The 20,652-nt window shown below is 42.3% G+C and overlaps 1 protein-coding gene across 4 annotated transcripts in view; it reads right to left on the bottom strand.

Moving 5' to 3' along the window:
- INO80D (INO80 complex subunit D) overlaps positions 1-20,652 on the bottom strand; it is a 114,541-nt gene that overhangs the window by 36,453 nt on the left and 57,436 nt on the right. For all 4 annotated transcript variants that reach the window (XM_068244997.1, XM_068244998.1, XM_068244996.1 and 1 more), the window contains 2 exons: positions 18,948-19,690; positions 15,956-16,064 (listed from right to left, as the gene is read on the bottom strand). In XM_068244997.1, the coding sequence (XP_068101098.1) occupies positions 15,956-16,064; positions 18,948-19,690 (852 nt within the window). The remainder of the gene's footprint in view (positions 1-15,955; positions 16,065-18,947; positions 19,691-20,652) is intronic.

Below are 20,652 nucleotides of genomic sequence, written 5' to 3'. Positions count from 1 at the left end.
ATATATATATATATATATTTAACATATATATATATATATATTTAACATATATATATATATATATATATTTAACATATATATATATATATATATATATATTTAACATATATATATATATATATTTAACATATATATATATATATATATTTAACATATATATATATATATTTAACATATATATATATATATTTAACATATATATATATATTTAACATATATATATATATTTAACATATATATATATATATATATATATATATATATAAGTTTAATACACGTATACATACATACATACATACATACATATGTTTCTTAATTACAGGCATGTACAAGACACAGAACTTGAACGCAGCCCCATTATCATCATAACTTAGATTCAATCAGTTTGTTGCTCTATTATCTGGGTGTTCGTATATAGTTTGTGTTGTGAACCTTTTGCTTGGATGCAAATAGTCTATATCCGTTGAGGTTTTATGCTGATTGGGTATGATACTGTACTGTCTTAAATGTCAATGGCTAATGTAATACGCTTTATTATCTTGGGCATTGTGAACCTGGTGCTCGCTGACGTCCTGACGCTGACGTCCTGTACGGGTTAAACATATCTTACGGTTCGCGATATGCGAGGGAGGGCATGCCCGTTACTAGAGATTCGCGGGTTTCCTACCAGTGAATTCAAATTCAAACTTTCAATTTTGGCGCCCTGGCTGACGTGGCTGCGGTGGGATTCTGTGGACGCTAGTGAGCACTGGGTTTACTGTTTGGGGTCGTTGTGCAAGTGCTGGGTGTGTGGCGCACATGTGATAATACAGATTTGCTGTCCGGTGTGGCCTTATATGCTACAGATTTTACAACCAGAATACGCCAGCTTTATGATAAAGAAGTTTATTGTCCATTGCTCTTACATGTGACTATACTATGAAAATGTAACCTCTTGATGATTACAGTTAGCTTGTCTCTTGCAGTATAAATGGTATTTGCTCTGGGCCGCTCCGGACATTGGATCCGGAGGTTTATTTATCTATATTAGATACTTCAACTTACACTCTATGAGGGGTACTTTATAAATTCACTGGATGGATGTACCAATCTTGTTTGGTTACCACAATCTAAACCTGTACACATTGACTCAGTGCCACATTTATATACCGTTCATAATAAGATTACGTAGTGCACCTTGTTTCAGGTAAAATGTCCAGAGTCTCCTGTTATATATGGTAAATAAAATATTTTGGGACTACCCTTACATACTGCTTAGCTTAAAGTACTCATATGTAATAATTCAATCCTACACTAGATGGCAATGTCCCCCTATAAGGATATGGTTATCATCTGCCTTCAGTAACCATTGCTCTACACGTATGTAACAAAATACTAGCAATGCATGCTTTTCTGCTATAGACCAACTCTGTACCTTGCCATCTAGGTCGAAGATTGTTATCCATAGAGGATACGGACTAAAGGAACCTAATCTATAGTGACAGGAAATAGGCCCCCCCCCCCCCCCCCATTCAGCACATGATTAAATTATCTTTTTGTGCCTTGGCATACCCATTATTAGCATACACCATAACAGAATTTATCAGCAGGATGAGGATACAGGGGAAGTAGCTAGCACAATGCTTACTGTTTATTGTTCAATTAGTCAGGACTTTAACGATAAATTGTAAATTGTACCCCCCGTTTATCTGGGAGATGCTGAGCGGCGGACCTAGTTCTTGGTCTGCACTCCTTTTGGTAATCAAGGATCTGCCGTTAACAAGTTGTGCAGGTCATTGGTTACGTTTCACTTCAATCCGGGTGTTTGGGGGACTAATTTTTGTTTTTCTTGTTAGGGATAAAGCTGTGGTATTGTGGTTTTGTTTATGCTACAGAAGGGTATTATGTTAATTTGGTTCTCCTTACTAAGTAATCTATCTGGATTATTATGGCTCCTGGTTCAAGTTTGCTCTGTGGTCCTGGCCGCCCTCTGTCTCTCCCCCCCCCCTCCCCCCCCCCTTTAACAATGGAGATAAAGATATCTTAGGTGATGCCAACAGGTTTCCAGCTTTCTCAAATATGCAATGGAAACCCCCTTAAAGAAAACCTGAACTGAAAATTAAAAGTCAAAATAAGCATACACAAGTCATACTTACCTTCCATGTAGTCTACTCCTCGGTGTCTTTCTCCTGTCCCGCGTCCTGTTTGTTCACTGTCATCAAGGGAATTTTCCGTCCTCCATTTTGAAAATGGCCATTACCCATAACAGCTTCCTGGTCAGCACACAGTTAAACTGTAACATCGCCCACTTGAGCCATAGGGAAACATGGACATTTCCTAGTACATCAGTTTTCCTCTCAGCTATAACTGACAGCAACTGATATTTTACTGACAGCAACTGATATATTTCAGATATGACAAAATATTGTCAGAACTGGAAGGGATTATTGTCAGAAGAAAATGGTGAGCTTCTGAAAGGAACTGATGGCAAGGTAACTATGTAATGTTCATTTGAAGTTACCTCATGTGTTTATTTTAAATATTTTTACTCAGTACAGGTTCTCTTTAAGGATAATTTCTTGGAATATTAGAGGACTAGGCTCACCCTTTAAGAGGTCTCTTATGTTCCAATATATACAAAAGGTACAAACCTCATATACTTATTTAACAGGAAACACATGTAGATGGTTCTACAGTTAAAGTGCTTAAAAAGCCATGGGTGCAGAGAGCGTTTCACTCGACATACTCTTCCTTCTCACGAGATGTCTCAATCCTAATCAAAAAATAACTTACATATAAATATCTTAACTCCTATATAGACAGCGAAGGTAGATGCATCATATTGCATTGTTCTACTGTATTTTGCAGGGCTGTGGAGTCGGTACAAATATCCACCGACTCCGACTCCTCAGTTTAGGATTCCACCGACTCCGACTCCTCCTCCTCTAATTTGCATATTACAATCTTGTTGATTAAAAGTATGTAACATGAAATTTGGCTCTTGACTGCCAACGCTTAGGAAATTTAAAAGACGACTGAAGTGAGAAGGATATGGAGACTGCCAAATTTATTCCCTTTAGTCATAGACTAAAACTAGTCCTTGGTAAGAGTACTTGTGAAAGGTACAGACCGGAACAAAGAACATCTATCAGGCCCTAGGCAATGTAACTGTGGGTACATGCAAGAGTGATGTGCAGGTACTCTCCAGGGGAATAAGAGATTCTTCCTCTATTACACATTCTTCATGTACAATCTTAACCAGGTTTATGGGTGATAGACAAAACCGCTGTGTTCAATGTGCACAACATTCTCAGTGGATTCCCTGCAGCTCTGTGGAGAGTGCATATGTAGAGTATAGTACTACTGTGTAACAAAGCAAACCTGAGACAGATGAAATTAAAGTTTTATACATACCTGGGGCTTCCTCCAGCCCCCTTCAGGCTAATCAGTCCCTCGCTGTCCTCCTCCGCCACCTGGATCTTGTGCTATGAGTCCAGGTACTTGAGCCAGTCTGGCGTAGTGCGGATGCACACACTCCGCCGCCGGGAGCGTACTACACCTGCGCAGCACTATTGCGCAGGTGCACAACGCTCCTGGCTGTGGAAGTGGCATGCGGCCAGACTGCGCTGACTGGCTGAATTACCAGGACTCAGGAGAAGATCCAGGTGGTGGAGGTGGACAGCGAGGGACTGATTAGCCTGAAGGGGGCTGGAAGAAGCCCCAGGTATGTATAAAACTTTTCTTTTCATCCTTTCCAGGTACCATTTAAGTCGTAGTCACCAAACCAAATTTTAACAACATATCAAATTATTTGATTTCATGAGCAAAGAGAGTGCATACATTTGCATAAATCAGAATCAAAGCAGAATTATTTCCCATCTCATTGACCATCTCTATTAGTGACACGGCTACACATCAGGCTTTATTCTTACAGCATAGATGTTATTTAGTATATATAAGAAATTCCTGTGTACACATCATATATACAGTCACAATCAGAGGTGTATATCTGACTTTAAAAATACGGGGACTGCTTTATTGAAGCAGCACAAGTAACTAATTTTGATTGGTTTATTTCATTTTTGTGGACTAAGCACAGCTATTACTGTATGTATACATGATTTATGATGACTATTATCTGAGAAATAGAACATTTTATCATATTTTCTATTTTACAGTTTAAATTCATTAGGAGTCGGAGTCGGTGCATTTTTTCCCCGACTCCGAGCACCCAAAATTGCCCCGACTCCGACTCCACAGCCCTGGTATTTTGCATTGTTGGCATATGCACCTCCCCCTCTGCAACAATCTCTTCTTCTTAGCCTGTCTCAAAAACTACAAAACTTCCTTCCAGCAAAATTACAAATTATTGGGGACTTTAACGACATACTAGAGGTCAAAAGAGACTCCACAAATCCTTCCCGTGCTTCGAACATTGACCTCTGTAACTGGGCTGACATATATTCTTTAACCGAGCTGTGGAGATGGAAAAACTCCCATAAATTGGCCTACTCCCACTTCTCAGCTGTTCATAAAACTGCCGCTAGAATTGATTTGGCCTTTGCCAACAATGACTTATTAAACATACTACAAGCTATACATCTCCCTAGTGGACTATCAGATCACGCTCCACTTGAAATCACATGTAAAAAAGGCTTACAGACAAGTAAAGAACTATGGAAGTTGAATCCTAAATGGATACACGATACTAAAATAGCAGGAAAAATCACATTAGCTATACAACAATATTGGGAACTCAATACTGGGTCAGCTTCAGAGGCAATTGTATGGGATGCATTCAAAGCCACTATCAGGGAGGGACTATATTTCCCAAATTAGCGCACTTAAAAAAAGAATTTAATATCAAACTTGAATCCCTTGTCTCTGATGAGGCAGATGCGTCTGATACCTTCGATAATTCACCAGATGCGAATACATACGATTCCTTAATGCAATGTAAACATTTGTTAAACCCCCATATGACTGATATAACTAAAACTTCACTCCTAGAATGGCAACAAACAATATTTGAACAAGGAGACAAAAATGGTAAGTTGTTGGAAAACATTTCTCGCTGCTCCAACTCCAATATTCCTGAAATTAGACTTGAAAATGGTACGCTAACGTCTTCTGCATCAGAAATACTTAACAGATTCTATGAATACTACATTAATATATACAAATCCAAGTTTAATGGAAATAAGCTTGATATGTTAAATAGCCTGATGGAGCTTGATTTACCGGTCCTAGATGTTGACACTGCTACTGCACTTGAAACCGACATTACTGAGGAAGAGATTCTTGACGCAATTGCCTCATTTCCCCCTAATAAGTCACCAGGCCCAGATGGGATCCCTATTGAATTTTATAAACGATACTCACAAATAATTGCCCCCCATTTGAAACTTATATTCAATCATGGTTTGGTGGTCGGAATGCTGCCCGATTCCTTCTATCAAGCACATGTAATTTTAATTCCCAAACCTGACAAAGACCCCCTTGATTGTCAGTCATACAGACCAATTTCATTACTAAATAACGACCTCAAAATTTTAAACTAACATAACTACTACAATAAATACTTGTATTACAGAAAATATAGATCCTGATCAGACTGGCTTTATGCCTCTAAAAACCACAGATATCAATCTATGACGTATCTTTACTCATATACAACTAACAGCTGACATGCAAGATCCAAGAGCATTGTCATTCCTTGATATTCAGAGGGCATTTGACTCTGGAGTGGGAGTATTTATGGGCTAGCCTTACTAGGTTCGGCTATGGTAATAAACTGATCACATGGCTTAAAACAATCTAAGTTCCCTATCACTCGAATTAAGATAGGCTCCTCCTTATCCGCCTCTGTTGCTTTACACAGAGGTACCAGGGAGAGATGCCCTTTGTCAACTGCCCTAATTGCGATAGCAATGGAACCAATTGCAGCTGCACTTAGACAATCTAAAGAGAGATAATGGGTTTCCAGGTACATGAGCTGGAAGAAAGTTTCCCTCTATGCAGACGATTTAGTTATATACCGTAGAGATCCAAATAATTCTATTAAGGGAGTACTAAAATAGCTCTTTATTCAAACGTCATTAAAATGACATTCAGTCAATGATCAAAAATGTAGCAATGGCGACAGCCCGCTGTTTCGAACTTGACGTCCTTTGTCAAGCCATACTGCTATCACTAAACATAAAACACACCTCCTTTAAATAGTGGTCAGTTACACAATCAACCAATGAGTTTGAAATCGCAACATCCAATGAGAATGCCTGACAGGGGGTGAGGACCTGATGGGGAACTGCTCTAAATCATGTGATCCATGGTAGACCAATAGGAACGCTGGTCGCGTAACCGAAATACGCATGCGGACAAAAATACGCATGAAAATACGCATAAAAGCTTCCGGAACGCAAAAATGACGTCAACGCGTGTCGTACGCGTAAAAATTTACGCATGCGTCACCGGATGCGTAAATTTACCAAAAAAGTATCCTAGGCCTCTCCCCAGTGTGGCCAGCTTAAAAAGTCCTAAAGCCTCACAAAGGAAGCATGTGATTAATCATAAAGACAAGCCCAGTTAAGGCCACATCAAAGAGGAAACAGTCGGCCCACACTGTGGAGAGCACCAAATTTGGTGCTCTCCACAGTGTGGGCCGACTGTTTCCTCTTTGATGTGGCCTTAACTGGGCTTGTCTTTATGATTAATCACATGCTTCCTTTGTGAGGCTTTAGGACTTTTTAAGCTGGCCACACTGGGGAGAGGCCTAGGATACTTTTTTGGTAAATTTACGCATCCGGTGACGCATGCGTAAATTTTTACGCGTACGACACGCGTTGACGTCATTTTTGCGTTCCGGAAGCTTTTATGCGTATTTTCATGCGTATTTTTGTCCGCATGCGTATTTCGGTTACGCGACCAGCGTTCCTATTGGTCTACCATGGATCACATGATTTAGAGCAGTTCCCCATCAGGTCCTCACCCCCTGTCAGGCATTCTCATTGGATGTTGCGATTTCAAACTCATTGGTTGATTGTGTAACTGACCACTATTTAAAGGAGGTGTGTTTTATGTTTAGTGATAGCAGTATGGCTTGACAAAGGACGTCAAGTTCGAAACAGCGGGCTGTCGCCATTGCTACATTTTTGATCATTGACTGAATGTCATTTTAATGACGTTTGAATAAAGAGCTATTTTACTACATTTGGTGGTGCCAGCTTCGTGGAATTTTTTGTTACTGGGTCACCTGGTACTGTGACCATGAGCTAAGGCACACAGAGGTCTTCTTGCATGGGTGCTTCTCCATTTTTGTGAATTGTGCATCTAAAGTACCGTGGAAGTGACTGCACCATGGAAGACAATTTTAATGAGACTGTCTCTGCGACTTTCTCTTATACTGTTGAACAAGCCAGCAGGATCTTTGCCAACTCAGACGGTGGAGCAACTTTTTTACAAGAACCTGATGTGAAGTCGGTTAAACGTGAATTGGAAGCCTTACGTAAACGGCGAGTAGACCTGGATCTACATGCCAAAACCCTGGTTGAGTATTGTCGCAATAAGAAGATCCCTCGAGCTGTACGCTCTCCAATCTATCCGATGTTGTTTCCTAATGATGCGGACTTTTGTTCCACGTGGGAGCGCATATGGAATAAAGCATCTTTTGATGCCATGACGTGTACAGTAGCTCGGATACAGAAAGAATTGCCTTCTATTGACGACAAGATTAACATCACTGGTGAGCAATTGAGAAACATCTTACCCCCTGATGAATTTCAGGCTTACGTTGGTGACCTAAATAAGAGGATGGAGACCTACAGAAAAACCGGTGAAGACCTTAAGAGATCCAAATTTCATAGGGATCTGGCTGATTATGCCACAGGATATGTGTATGCCTGGCAGAGACCGGTGGTTCCAGTTAGGAACAGACGTCCTGGTAAACCCTTAAAACCTAGACCTAAGGGTTCTCGCCCAGTCACCTCTGAAGTTAACTCCTCCTCTAGTGATTTTTTACAGTCATCCCGGGAGGCGTCTCCGATGGCCCGGGAGGGCGGAGACGCAGGGGCGGCAGAAGGTACCAGCGTAGGAAGCGCCAGAGGACAAATGACTTTACGGCAGAGGAGAGATCCGAAGGTCCGACATTAGTCGTTAATATCTCAAGTCATCCTTTGACGGCTGTGGAAGAACGGGTCCTTAATTATGGACTATCCTTCAGCCCAACCAACTCACCTGATTTTTTTCTGATCGATCAGGAACTGTTTCGTTTTTTTAGGAACATCAAGCTTAAGTATTTTTTCGATTCTAACCCCTTTATAGGTGTAAACTCAGGGACTACTGAAGATACTAATACACTTTCTCTTTCAGGGACTGGCTTACGTAATAAGAGTAGTTTCTTACCCCCGAGTCATCCTGTCATTGACACCTTTATTGACAGGGTTAAGGAAGAAGTGAATCTTATTGAATCTCAATATGACTCTAGAACGGTTAATTTCAATCTAACTAAAGTTGAACATCAGGCGTTGCTCCAATTAGGACAACGCACAGAAATAACCATCCGCCCCGCTGATAAAGGCGGGGCAGTTGTCGTATTGGACACTGAATATTACGAACAAGAGATACTTTCACAGTTATCCCAGCAGGATGTTTATAGGCGAATTGATGAGGATCCATTGAGTCAGATACAGTCTCGTATTAAATGCATATTAGAAAAAGCTAAAACTAATGGTCTTATTGATGATGCTTTATATGCTTTTCTCCAACAGGACAGGCCAAAGACTCCCTCATTTTATACCCTTCCCAAGATACATAAGAACCCACGCCGGCCACCGGGGCGACCCATTGTGGCCGGCGTGGGTTCTGTGTTTGTGCCGTTAGCACAATATGTTGATCGTATCCTGCAGCCTATTGTGGTTTCTGTTGATTCATACATCAGGGACACCAGCATGTTCCTCGACAGGCTTCACTCTATTGGTGAGCTTGGTGAGGGAGCATTGCTTGTCACCCTGGATGTGGAGAGCCTCTACACCTCCATCCCCCATGATGGAGGTGTAGAGGCGGTCGATTGGTACTTGATGCAACAGTCAGATTTATCCAGTGCACAACGTAATTTCATTATTGAATTATTGAATGTTATTTTGAGATTTAACTATTTTTCCTTTCAGGGTTCCTTCTACATACAACAACGGGGGACAGCCATGGGGTCGAATGTGGCCCCTTCCTATGCTGGTTTATTTATGGGTTTATACGAAGTAAGTTTTGTTTATACCCACCCACTCTTCCACCAGCACGCTAAGTGCTGGTGGCGTTATATAGATGATATTTTTTGTTTGTGGGAGGGGCCACATTCGACCCTAATTGAATTTATTGGTTCTCTTCATTCTAAATGTCCAACCATTAAATTTACTGAGCATAGCAGTAAGGAGGAGGCTGTGTTCCTTGATACCCGGATTACCTGTACATCGGGTAAGGTAGAGTCAACACTTTATGTAAAACCTACTGATAGAAACTCTCTTTTACACTTTAATAGCTTTCATCCAATTGGCATCAAGAATGCTATTCCTTCTGGCCAGATGACCCGTGTTTCGAGGATTGTATCCGACCCTATCAAACGAGAGGAACAACAAGAGGCCCTTAGATCTAAATTTAGAGCAAGAGGATACCCCTCCAGTGTTCTCCCTAGGATCAATCAGCCGGGCGGAGCGCCCGGGTAAATGTAATTACCGCCCGGCTGGTGAGATTGCTTGCCCCGCTGTCACCATGCTGAAGTAAAATAAATTACTCCTGCGCGGCTGATGATGCTGTGTCACCGTGAGCAGTGCTCGTCTCTAACGAGTGCTCGGCTGTCAGGATGCGCTGCTTCTCCCCTGCTTACGAGATCTCGCGCTTCCCGGTGAGCTGGTGCTTTGATTGGCTCAGCGCATAAGAGGCGTGACGCCTCTTATGCGCTGAGCCAATCAAAGCACTAGCTCGCCGGGAAGCGCGAGATCTCGCGCTGGCCGCCGACTGCAGAGCCGTGTGTCCGTGAGCTGTGTGCAGAGCCGTGTAGGGAGACAGGTATGCACACAACTCACTGACTGCTGAAGCTGAATCAAATTCTGTATGCAGGCTGTTATGTTCAATGACCATGGATATAGGTTGATGTGCGTGATATGGGGGGGGGGGGGGCTGCTGGGAGGGCAAATGGGGCATCCTGTTGTATTGCATTGCATTGCATTATAGTGTGCAAGGGCCACATATGATTATAATATATTAAAGGAAGTGTCCTAGGAGTTAAAAAACAAAGGTTTACCTCCTCCAATCCTTGGCAGCCGTCCTGTGCCCTCGCCTGAGCTCTGGTGTCCCGGGATCCTCCCTGTTGGAGATGCCGACTTTGCCAGGTCGGCATCTACTGCGCCTGGTGTCCGCTTTCTGCGCAGGAGCAGAAGATGCCAGACGGGCAGGGTCGCCATCTGAAACGGAGGAGATACCGGGACACCGGAGTTGCGGCAAGGGCACAGGACGGCTGCTAGGGGCTGGAGAATGCCCGGGTAAGTAGATCTTTGTTTAACTCCTTGGACATTTCCTATAATAAATTGATTATATGTACACTATCTGCAATACCCCACAACCAATGCAACTGGAAACTAAACGGTAAAAGTGGACAGAGATAGAGAGACGGGCGTACGCTAGGCTGCGGTAGTGCAGCCTAGCGTGCTCTGGTAAGTTACGCACGCCACCAAATTTCCCCGTGCCGACCCACCCGGCTACTTTTTCATGCCACCCGGCTGAAAAAAAATTCTGGGGAGAACACTGCCCTCTGATACTCTTTCTGATCAGCGTAGACGTGGTAAGAGACAACTAAAACAACATCGTATGCCATTTGTGTCTACCTTTAATACTTGTAGTGAAGCTATAGGTAAGGCCATTCGTAAACATTGGCATCTCTTACAAGGGGCCTTCCCACGTATTCCCGAGTTCCGTTACCCTCCTCTCTTGTCTTTTAAGAGAGCCCCCACTGTTAGGGATAAGGTTTTTCATCACCGGGTGTCAAGGGACAGGCTTCCTGATAATGCTAAGAAAGGTACCTATCCCTGCCTTAGTTGTCATTTATGCAGTCATATCACTAGAGGTGGTACTTTTACTCACCCTTCTAGAGGTACAAGATTTGTTGTTAGGGGACGGTACTCTTGTGACTCGAGTTATGTAGTTTACTTGATTGTATGCCCATGTGGTCTTGGGTATGTTGGGATGACGACCAAACCTCTTAAAGTTAGGATGTCGGGTCACAAGACTGCCATCCGTAACAAGGATTCTACCCAGACAGTGTCCAGTCATTTTACAGAGGCACGGCATAACATTTCACAAATGAGAGTCCAAGTAATCGATAGTGTTCCCCTGGATTGGCGAGGTAAATTGAGCCGCAAACAAGAACTAGCACGTAGAGAAGCTTGGTGGATTAAACGCCTGGGGCTCATGGGTCGAGGGGGTTTGAATCGAGATTATGATTTGAGTTTTTGTGTTTAATTTTTGTGTTTAATTTTGATGCTTCAAGGGTGTTGGCCGTGATCTTGTTAGCCTATGCTTCTGTCTTTGTAAACCATTGGCGATGCCGTCAGGGGTTGTTATTTTTACCTGATGTTTTTATTTATTTTGGTTTTTTATGATCTATGGTGAGACCAGTTCCTTCCCTTCCCTGCCTTTCCGTCTCCCTCCCTTCTCCTTCCCCTTCCTCTCCTTCCCCCCCCCCCCCCTCCCTCTTCCCCCCCCCTCCCTCCCCCTCCCTCTCCCTTTTTCCTTGCCTTCCATCCTTTTCTTTCCTTCCCCCTCTTTTGCCAAAATTTGGTGCTCTCCACAGTGTGGGCCGACTGTTTCCTCTTTGATGTGGCCTTAACTGGGCTTGTCTTTATGATTAATCACATGCTTCCTTTGTGAGGCTTTAGGACTTTTTAAGCTGGCCACACTGGGGAGAGGCCTAGGATACTTTTTTGGTAAATTTACGCATCCGGTGACGCATGCGTAAATTGTTACGCGTACGACACGCGTTGACGTCGTTTTTGCGTTCCGGAAGCTTTTATGCGTATTTTCATGCGTATTTTTGTCCGCATGCGTATTTCGGTTACGCGACCAGCGTTCCTATTGGTCTACCATGGATCACATGATTTAGAGCAGTTCCCCATCAGGTCCTCACCCCCTGTCAGGCATTCTCATTGGATGTTGCGATTTCAAACTCATTGGTTGATTGTGTAACTGACCACTATTTAAAGGAGGTGTGTTTTATGTTTAGTGATAGCAGTATGGCTTGACAAAGGACGTCAAGTTCGAAACAGCGGGCTGTCGCCATTGCTACATTTTTGATCATTGACTGAATGTCATTTTAATGACGTTTGAATAAAGAGCTATTTTACTACATTTGGTGGTGCCAGCTTCGTGGAATTTTTTGTTACTGGGTCACCTGGTACTGTGACCATGAGCTAAGGCACACAGAGGTCTTCTTGCATGGGTGCTTCTCCATTTTTGTGAATTATTAAGGGAGTACTACATATCTTCGAAAGCTACGCACAATTTACTGGTCTGGAGATCAACTGGGGGAAATCTAAAATATTACCTTTAAATAATATGCTTGTCTTGAATACCCCTCTTGAATCAGTATTCAAGGTTAAAGAGTAACTGTCAGGCTGCAGAAGCTAATTTAAACCTCTATTCTCCTGTGTTAAACAGTTTAGAAGGAAGCCCAAAAGCCATTAGTGAAGATAAAAATCTCAGTTACCTTTGATGTGTGCTTATCAGTAAGGCTGTTAAAACCCAAGAGGACGCAAGCCGCATACTATACTGCAAAGCATTCTGGGGCCCTCCCCTCGGCTGCTAATGAGACGTTACAGCAGCTTGTAATCAGTCCAGCGCGTAGCACTGATAAATCTCCGGGCAGAGTACACTGCAGGAGTCAGCTATTGTTCCTAGCCACATGGCTCATTAATATTCACTGCACACTGTGTTGTTCAAGTACGAGCTTATCTGTGATCAGGAAGCAGGCAGGACATGACGACACATTTGACAGAAAAACATGGAGCCTGCCATGAGCTGTCAGGAGCATCTATCTCTGCATATACTATATACATATTCTGTGAAATCCAAACGTGGACAGTGAAATGCATATGTAATGTAAGTACAGCCAATCTTTAGCTACTGATATATGTGTTTATTTTCTCTGAGACCTTATACCTAACAGCTCCTCTTTAAGAACCTTGGAATTTTGAATTCTAGTAATGTGGCTGATTTCCTAGACAATAACTTGCAACCTCTGCTCCAATTTACTAAAAACAAACTAGCTGCTTGGCAGAACTTACCTCTTTCCCTTGCTGGACGTATCAATCTAGTCAAGATCAAACTACTTCACAAATATTAATATACTTTCAGGAACTGCCCAGTATGGGTCCATAAATGATTCTTTACACAATTAAACTCTATACGGTTAACCTTTGTATGGTATAATAAAACACTGAGACTTAATTTTAAAACACTGCAAAGACCATGGACAGAAGGTGGACTAGCCATTCCACATGTATTTAAATATTACCTAGCAAGTCAACTGGTCACAGCCCATTGGTGGCTGAGACAGGATAAATCCAATGCTGCTATGATGTTGGAGGCGGCTCATCTTGGCTCTTTTGAGCCACTATCCCAGTTATTGTACAGAGGAAGTAAAGCCCCATACCCGTTAACTATCTCAATGAAGGTTGTAGTTAAGGCCTGAGAAACAGTGCAAAACTGGAACTCCCCTCCCAAAAGAAACTATCTCCACATACCCCTCACTGGAACAACCCAATACTTAGGGAATTCTACACTATACCAGACCCAATTATTTGGATCTCCAAGGGTATTACAAACATTACCCATATAGTACAAGCTGGTTCCCTTGTTACTTTTGACTATCTCAAAAAAAAAAAAAAAACTCCTGATACCAAACCATTATTTCTTTAGAGATCTTCAATTATGACATGCATTCAGGGCCGGCCTTTAGGATTCACAGTGCCCTGAGCGTAACCAGATTTTGGAGATTTTGGAGCCCCCCCCCCCCCCCATTCATCCTCTTCGCACGCACACCCCTTTGTGTATAGGCAGATTCCCCCCTTTAGTGTATATAGGCAAACCCCTCCCCCTGCCCTTTGGTGTATATAGGCAGAACCCTTCCTTAAGTGTATATAGGCAGATTACCTCCCCCCCCCCTTAGTGTATTATAGGCAGATCCCCCCTTTAGTTTATATAAACAGATCCCCCTTTAGTGTATATAGGCACCCCGCCACTCCACTTCCCCAACCAGGAGGCAGTTGGGGAATCTTACTTTTCTGCTTGTAGCTGGGGACAGAAGATTGCCAGGAGTCAGGAGTGACGGGCAGGTCTCTTTCAGAATAGTGCGCAGCGCAGACAGCGCCTGTGAGCGAGGGGCGGGGCTACTGGCACGTACGGCTCACGCAGACTCAGCAAGAGGCAGCAGCAGGTTCCTGGAGTCTACGGCCCCATCACACCTAGCGGCACCAGGGGGTAGAGCTACCACTCGCAACAGCCACAGACGGGCCCGCAGGCAGAAATGAGGCCAGTGGCCCTGGCCTCATTTCTGCCTGCGGGCCCGTCTGTGCGGGCCCATCTGTGGGGGGGGGTATTACACCTCCAGCAAACATTGGTTTTAGAAGGATCCATCTTTGACAACCTAACTAATATCAAATAGGCTTTATGCATAATCTTAAATTGGATTAAGCTATCTCGCGTTGCAATAAGATATGCAAATGGTTTAATCCACATATCCTCCCATTTCTCATCGTCTAGATCTGGAAGGAGCGCAAGCCACTTATTTTTAAATACAGTTACACGTGGTTCCGTGACCAGAATAATATCTTGGTATATAGCAGAGAGGGCTTTGACCAAATCGTCTTTATTCAAAATATTTTCAGTTTCAGAGGACATTATTCGAACCGGATCCTTCTCAAATTGTGTTTTGAATGCATGCATGGCCGGCCTTTGACCGGAGTGGTCGCTCAGGGTGCCGGCTTCAAGGGGGGGCGCACATGATGTGTATTCAACTGGCCGTTGAATGCACATCACGTGTGCCCCCCCCCCCCCCCCCCCTGGAAGCCGGCGCCCTGAGCGACCGCTCCGGTCGCTCAGGTCAAAGGCTGGCCATGGTTGTGAGCTCTTCTAAGGGACAGCCAGCGATTTAACTACATACACGTGTTCATAATTATTATTGAGTTGTAAAGCGCCAACATATTCCATGGCATATAATAGTGATAATGAACAACCTCCTCTTCTTTTGATACCTTTAATACATCTACCCATCATGCACTTCCCTATATAAATCATAAAGTGGCATTGAGCAAGACAGTGAATAAGAATATGTCATTTATACTTTTTTTTTTTTTCCTTTAAAGCTTGCATGAGAACTTCCACAGTTGAGCCTTAATGCTCATTTTTAATATTATTTCAATTGATGAACCTTTTACTTCACCCAGGAAAAGTTTGAGCCCGTTAAACACAAAATTGTATGGTTTCTAAATGATAATGACAGTCATTGAGCAGATTTTAGAACATGTGGAAGAGATGATAAGATCTCCAGATATGATGACAGATATCCCAGCATGGATCTGCACAGATGATCCGGCAGATAACCAGGAGCCCCGCTTGAATATTTTATTATTATTTTTTTTTTTTAGCAATATATATCCACTTGAACATGGTTAATTGCACTGTAAATGTAGTTACCCTTTGACGATCTTTAGCAAAGGTAAGTCATACATGCACTGTTTTATCAAAAAATGGTAAGCCATTAACTTGTGTTTATAACCGACCAAGGGTCAAAGATACTCAAGTACAAAAGCATACCAAAAAAAAAAAAAAGTTGATTCTGCTTTGCTATTGGTTATCGAACACTGTACACCAGTATTCTCTGATTAAATTAACAAGCACCACAAATTTCTCTGCAATTTTCAAAAAAACAACATACTTTTTGCAGTCATGTTGGAGACTCTCTTGGAATGACCATGCAACCTGGTATGGAGACCCTCGATCTAAATCATCTTGTTCCTCTCCACTATCTTCTGACCAATCCAGTCCTGTAGAGTAAAATAGGACACAAAGAATGCTGAAATTATGTAGTGAAAAGATTTTTCCAACAAACTGGAAGTCTCATTCTAAAAAAGTTGCAGACTAGCCTATGAGCTTGGTTTGGGCATTTTCTAATCTCCAAGAAGCCAATCTGTATGGCATTATAAACATATGCCTTACGTACCAAGATGTACCCTCTTCAATGGGATCTTTCAGTCAAAGACTTTTTAACCCAGGCTGCGCCACTGAAGAACCACACAGGCACAGTTCTCGAATTGGGAGAGCGCTATGGGAGAAAGCACTTTCTTTCCCTACGCAGGCGCAGAACTGAACTCACATCTGTGCAATTCAGAATTGCTCTGCACCGCTCAGAGTAACTTAAAATCCTGACATCTCCTCCCTTACTCTGTCTTTGTATCATTGCCCGTCGTCCTCCCAGTCTTCAGACACTCCCACCCAGGCTCTGCAGTAGAAAGTGCATTGACTTAGCATGAGAAATATTGGCCAATCAGAGAGGAACAGAGGTGTGGAAGGGGAAAAACCGAGAGCCGCTACTGCGCCTGCGCTGGAGCAGGGGGAAGGTAAATATTTACATAGCCGCCGTTCGGAGGGGTCCAGCGAGACCACTGTGGGACAGAGAACGATGGGGGAAGCCTTGATAGGATTCATAGGCTTCCCCCTCCCGAGGTAAGTACCACCCAGGGGTACTGGTTTCTGTTACATGCTTTCTTTATGCTTTAGTTGCACAGTCCTAACAATGCCCACTCCTACTACCCCTTTTTGACAATTATTTTTCTGCCATTTGCCCTGAACCGTGCCAATTCTATAGCAATTTTCCAACTTCTGGGTCCTACTGCAGTCAGATACAGCTTAATATATGCAAACCACGTGAGTGATACAGAGATTCCATGTGCTCACCTTGTCTGACTGTGAATTCATCATCATACAGTTGTTTCTCATAAAAATATATATTATTTACAGCTCAAAAAAAAAAATGCTGCCGACACAAAAACTTGTTTCAGCATTTCCTGGTATTTTCCCATTATATTATAGCTAACCCAGTAATCACTTGTAAGCAACATATGGTGTGAGCAGTAAATAATTTCACTTATTTACAATTTTACTGGGTACCATTAATACTGACAATTTTATTTTCATGCCCACAGTCCATGGCTTCCTAAGTTTTAGGTTTTTCCCCTACTGGAATATTGTTTGGGTGCATATAGTGGCACCTCGCCTCAGGTAGCTGAGGTGACTTGTGGACACAAGTCTTATAAAAAAGATTTTTTAATTGTACAAATGTAAGTGCATTGCTTTTAATTCTGTTACATTATTTTACACAATGTTGAAGTTTTTAGAGAGGAGAGTGTGACAAGAGACATTTAGGAGGCAACATCGAGAGTACAGAGTTACCCCACTGGGATAGGCTGGCATTGCTGGTCTGTGGCAGTCTGACTACATAGGATGGTCAGCACATTGTGCATGCTGTTGGTGATGGAAGCACAGTGTGGTTCATGCTGTGAAATGAGGACATGTGTTTCCAGCCAGATGTCTGCTTTTTTTAAATTGGATTATGCTAGGTTGTCTAAAGCCCAATCTACACGATACGATTCTTTGTATGATTCGATTATGATTCTATTTACGATCTGATTAAATCCGACATGTCCGATAGGGATTCGATTTGCCATTGTTTTGCAATGGCAAATCGAATCCTGATCGGACGTGTTGGATTTAATCGGATCTTAAATAGAATCATAATCGAATCGTACAAAGAATATCGTGTAGATTGGGCTTTAGGGGTCTCCTTCTCTGAGGTGATTTGAACTTCGATTGGATGTACTGGATTTGGAGGCAAGTAGAGAGTGACCTAATCAAGAAGCTGTTAAGTGCCATACTGAATCATACTATAGGCCACTATACTGTATAAAGGTATTGTGTTACCACTGTAGTGGCCAAATCAGCCTAGGACAACTTTTTGGTATACAGATTCATGCTGACACATAAACTGGGAACACACTGTGTAATACCATAAGAAGATAAAATCTTATTTTTTTACTCAATTCTAATTAGCTTGGAATTTTTAGATGGCAGTCACTTCCACACTATTTGTAAATCTAGCGCGAGGGAAAATAGTAACTGTTGATTACATTACAGCACATAGTACATGTGCCGTCTTAGTTTTTAAAAAAGTTGAAAATAAAGATCTTGAGTACAAAAATGTTGATTTAAAAAAAAAAATTATATTACCGATATCTCATTATATGCATACTTCTCTAATTCCAGAAGCACTCTCGTGTGCACAGAGAATGAGCAACATTGCTTCATCTACAAGATAAAATTGATACCACATATCTCCAGTTTTGATTTATCATAAGGAGTCTCATATTTTAGGAAATATGTTTTTTGTGGTCATGGATGAAATCTCAAAAAATATATTTTTTATTTTCTGTTTTAGCCCATGCTAAAAATAGTTACATCCTGGCTCTCTGGTGAAAACTAGAACTTTGACATCACATTTAAATAATACCAAACAAACAGATTTGGTCTGTCTACCATTCTCAATTTAACAGAACTTACCTGGGTAACAAAAGGAGTTCAAAGAAAGATGGCAAAAAATATTATGAAAACTATGATTCTGTACATCCATACAGCAAATAGGTCTGCCCTTATTTTGACATATGCCCTGTTAGTTAATAGATTTCATAGTTTTCAATGTACTATCAAATTACACTTTACACTAACTATCAAGGGTCAGGTTGATAATGTTGAAACTCTAAACAGCATCACCATAATTAGGAAATATACAGTATATTACCGTGGACTGCGGGATTATTAAAATACCAATAAGAAAGCCTACAAAGATCAGAATACAAAATTATGTGCAAATTTACCCAAATGCGGGAACAAATCGGTGTCTAGCTGCTGCTTCTGTGTACAGAGTTTCATCAGCCTCTGTAACCGACTGACACAGGAGGAATACGTTGTTAAGGCTGTGGCAGTCACCTGAATCCTATCAGATTGTGGTGGATCAACGGGAACTAGTGGGGTAGGAGGAGGTCTCTTGATAGACAAATTCCTTGTTTGTGCTAATGTGTGTGTTACGGGTGATGTTCCCTGTACTGGTAAGCTGGTATTCTGAGGTTGAGGAGATGTACAAGCCATGCTTTGCGTTTGCCCAGTGGATTTCAGGGATGTTGGTACTGGCTGTACCAATGTCTGCTGCTCTTGAAGAGGCAGAGGTTGCAGCTGTGAAGGTGCAGGGTGAGGGTTAAAGTGCTCTTGATGAACTCTTAAAATTTCAGTTTCTTTCTGTCTCTGTCGATTCAGTGCCAACTTGCTCTGCAGCTTCTTCTTTACGGATGTTCCTTTCCTTAGCTCCTCTTCCTCCTCCTCCAAAGGGAAAGAGTCATCCAAATCTGTTTCCAGGTAGTGGAGGGGAAGTCTGGCCCCAGGAGGTGAAAGGGTCATTCCATCCAGTCCATTGGGCATCTTCAAGGCCAGGGTGGGCACTGTTAAGCTGAAGGCCACGGTTTCCATTTGAGTCCTAGCCTTTACTTCTTCCAGTGCTTCATTCTTTTTCTTCCTTTCTTTTTTGGGAATAAAGCCAAGTACCTGTAGGTGACTGTTGCAGTACCTTGTAAATAATAACAGAATAACCAACATTACCAACAAAGAAGCCAAATTTTGACCTAAGAACAGGAAAAAAAATTATCGTATATACCAAGCATAAACCAAGATTTTTTTTTCTCTCCTAAAATGCCCCTTCCCCAGCAAAATCTCTGTTCATTCGAGTATGTTCCCTGGTAGACACCCATCCACCCTCCCTCCTCACATCTTTCGGCAGAGTAATGGCAGCAGTAGTGTTGAAAGAGCATGGGACCAGACACACTGAACTGGACCTCCATATCTTAAGTTGCATCGTATTAAGGCTCATGCTCTACTTCCTGGTAACCCGGGAAGTAAAACATGAGCTACAAACACTAGAGGGAATCTGAAGCGCCGGAAGACACAAAGACTTGCAGTGCAGTGTGTAAGGTCCGGGATCAGGTAAAATGCTCTTCCACGCCTCCACTGCCATTGCTCTGCAAAAGGGCACAAGGAGGGAGTGCAGACAGGCAACTACTAGACTAGATTAATAGACACTGAGGGACACTGTGTTGGGGACAGACCACTAGATACCTGGTAACACTGTATGGGGGAGGGAAGGGAAACCGCCAGACATGAGGTAAGCAGGAGGGAGAGGAGAGACTTCAGTACAAAGTATGGGGAGGGGGAAACCATTAGACATCAGGTACACTGTATGCCAGGGTTTCCATCAGGGTCAAACAATTTTTCTAGAGTCTACAGGGTTTATAATCAAATAACGTTTGCATCCCAAATATAAAACGTTAGTGGTTTCAGCATCTGTTGAACACTGGGCAAGCATACATCTATCACTGGCATTCAATGTCTGATAATAAAATAAAAGGTGTTTAAAAATAAATAAATAATGTGTGGTGATAACTATGCATCACAAATGAAGTAGAGTGGGTCTAATTTTCAAAGGTTGTCTTTGGCTGGAAAACAATAGATCATATAAGTGTTCCTGGCAACCTG

This window comes from Hyperolius riggenbachi, chromosome 7, assembly GCF_040937935.1.
Source record: "Hyperolius riggenbachi isolate aHypRig1 chromosome 7, aHypRig1.pri, whole genome shotgun sequence".
NCBI classification, from domain to species: Eukaryota; Metazoa; Chordata; class Amphibia; order Anura; family Hyperoliidae; genus Hyperolius; species Hyperolius riggenbachi.
Note: the sequence above shows the minus strand (reverse complement) of the source record. Positions and strands in the feature narration are given on the sequence as shown.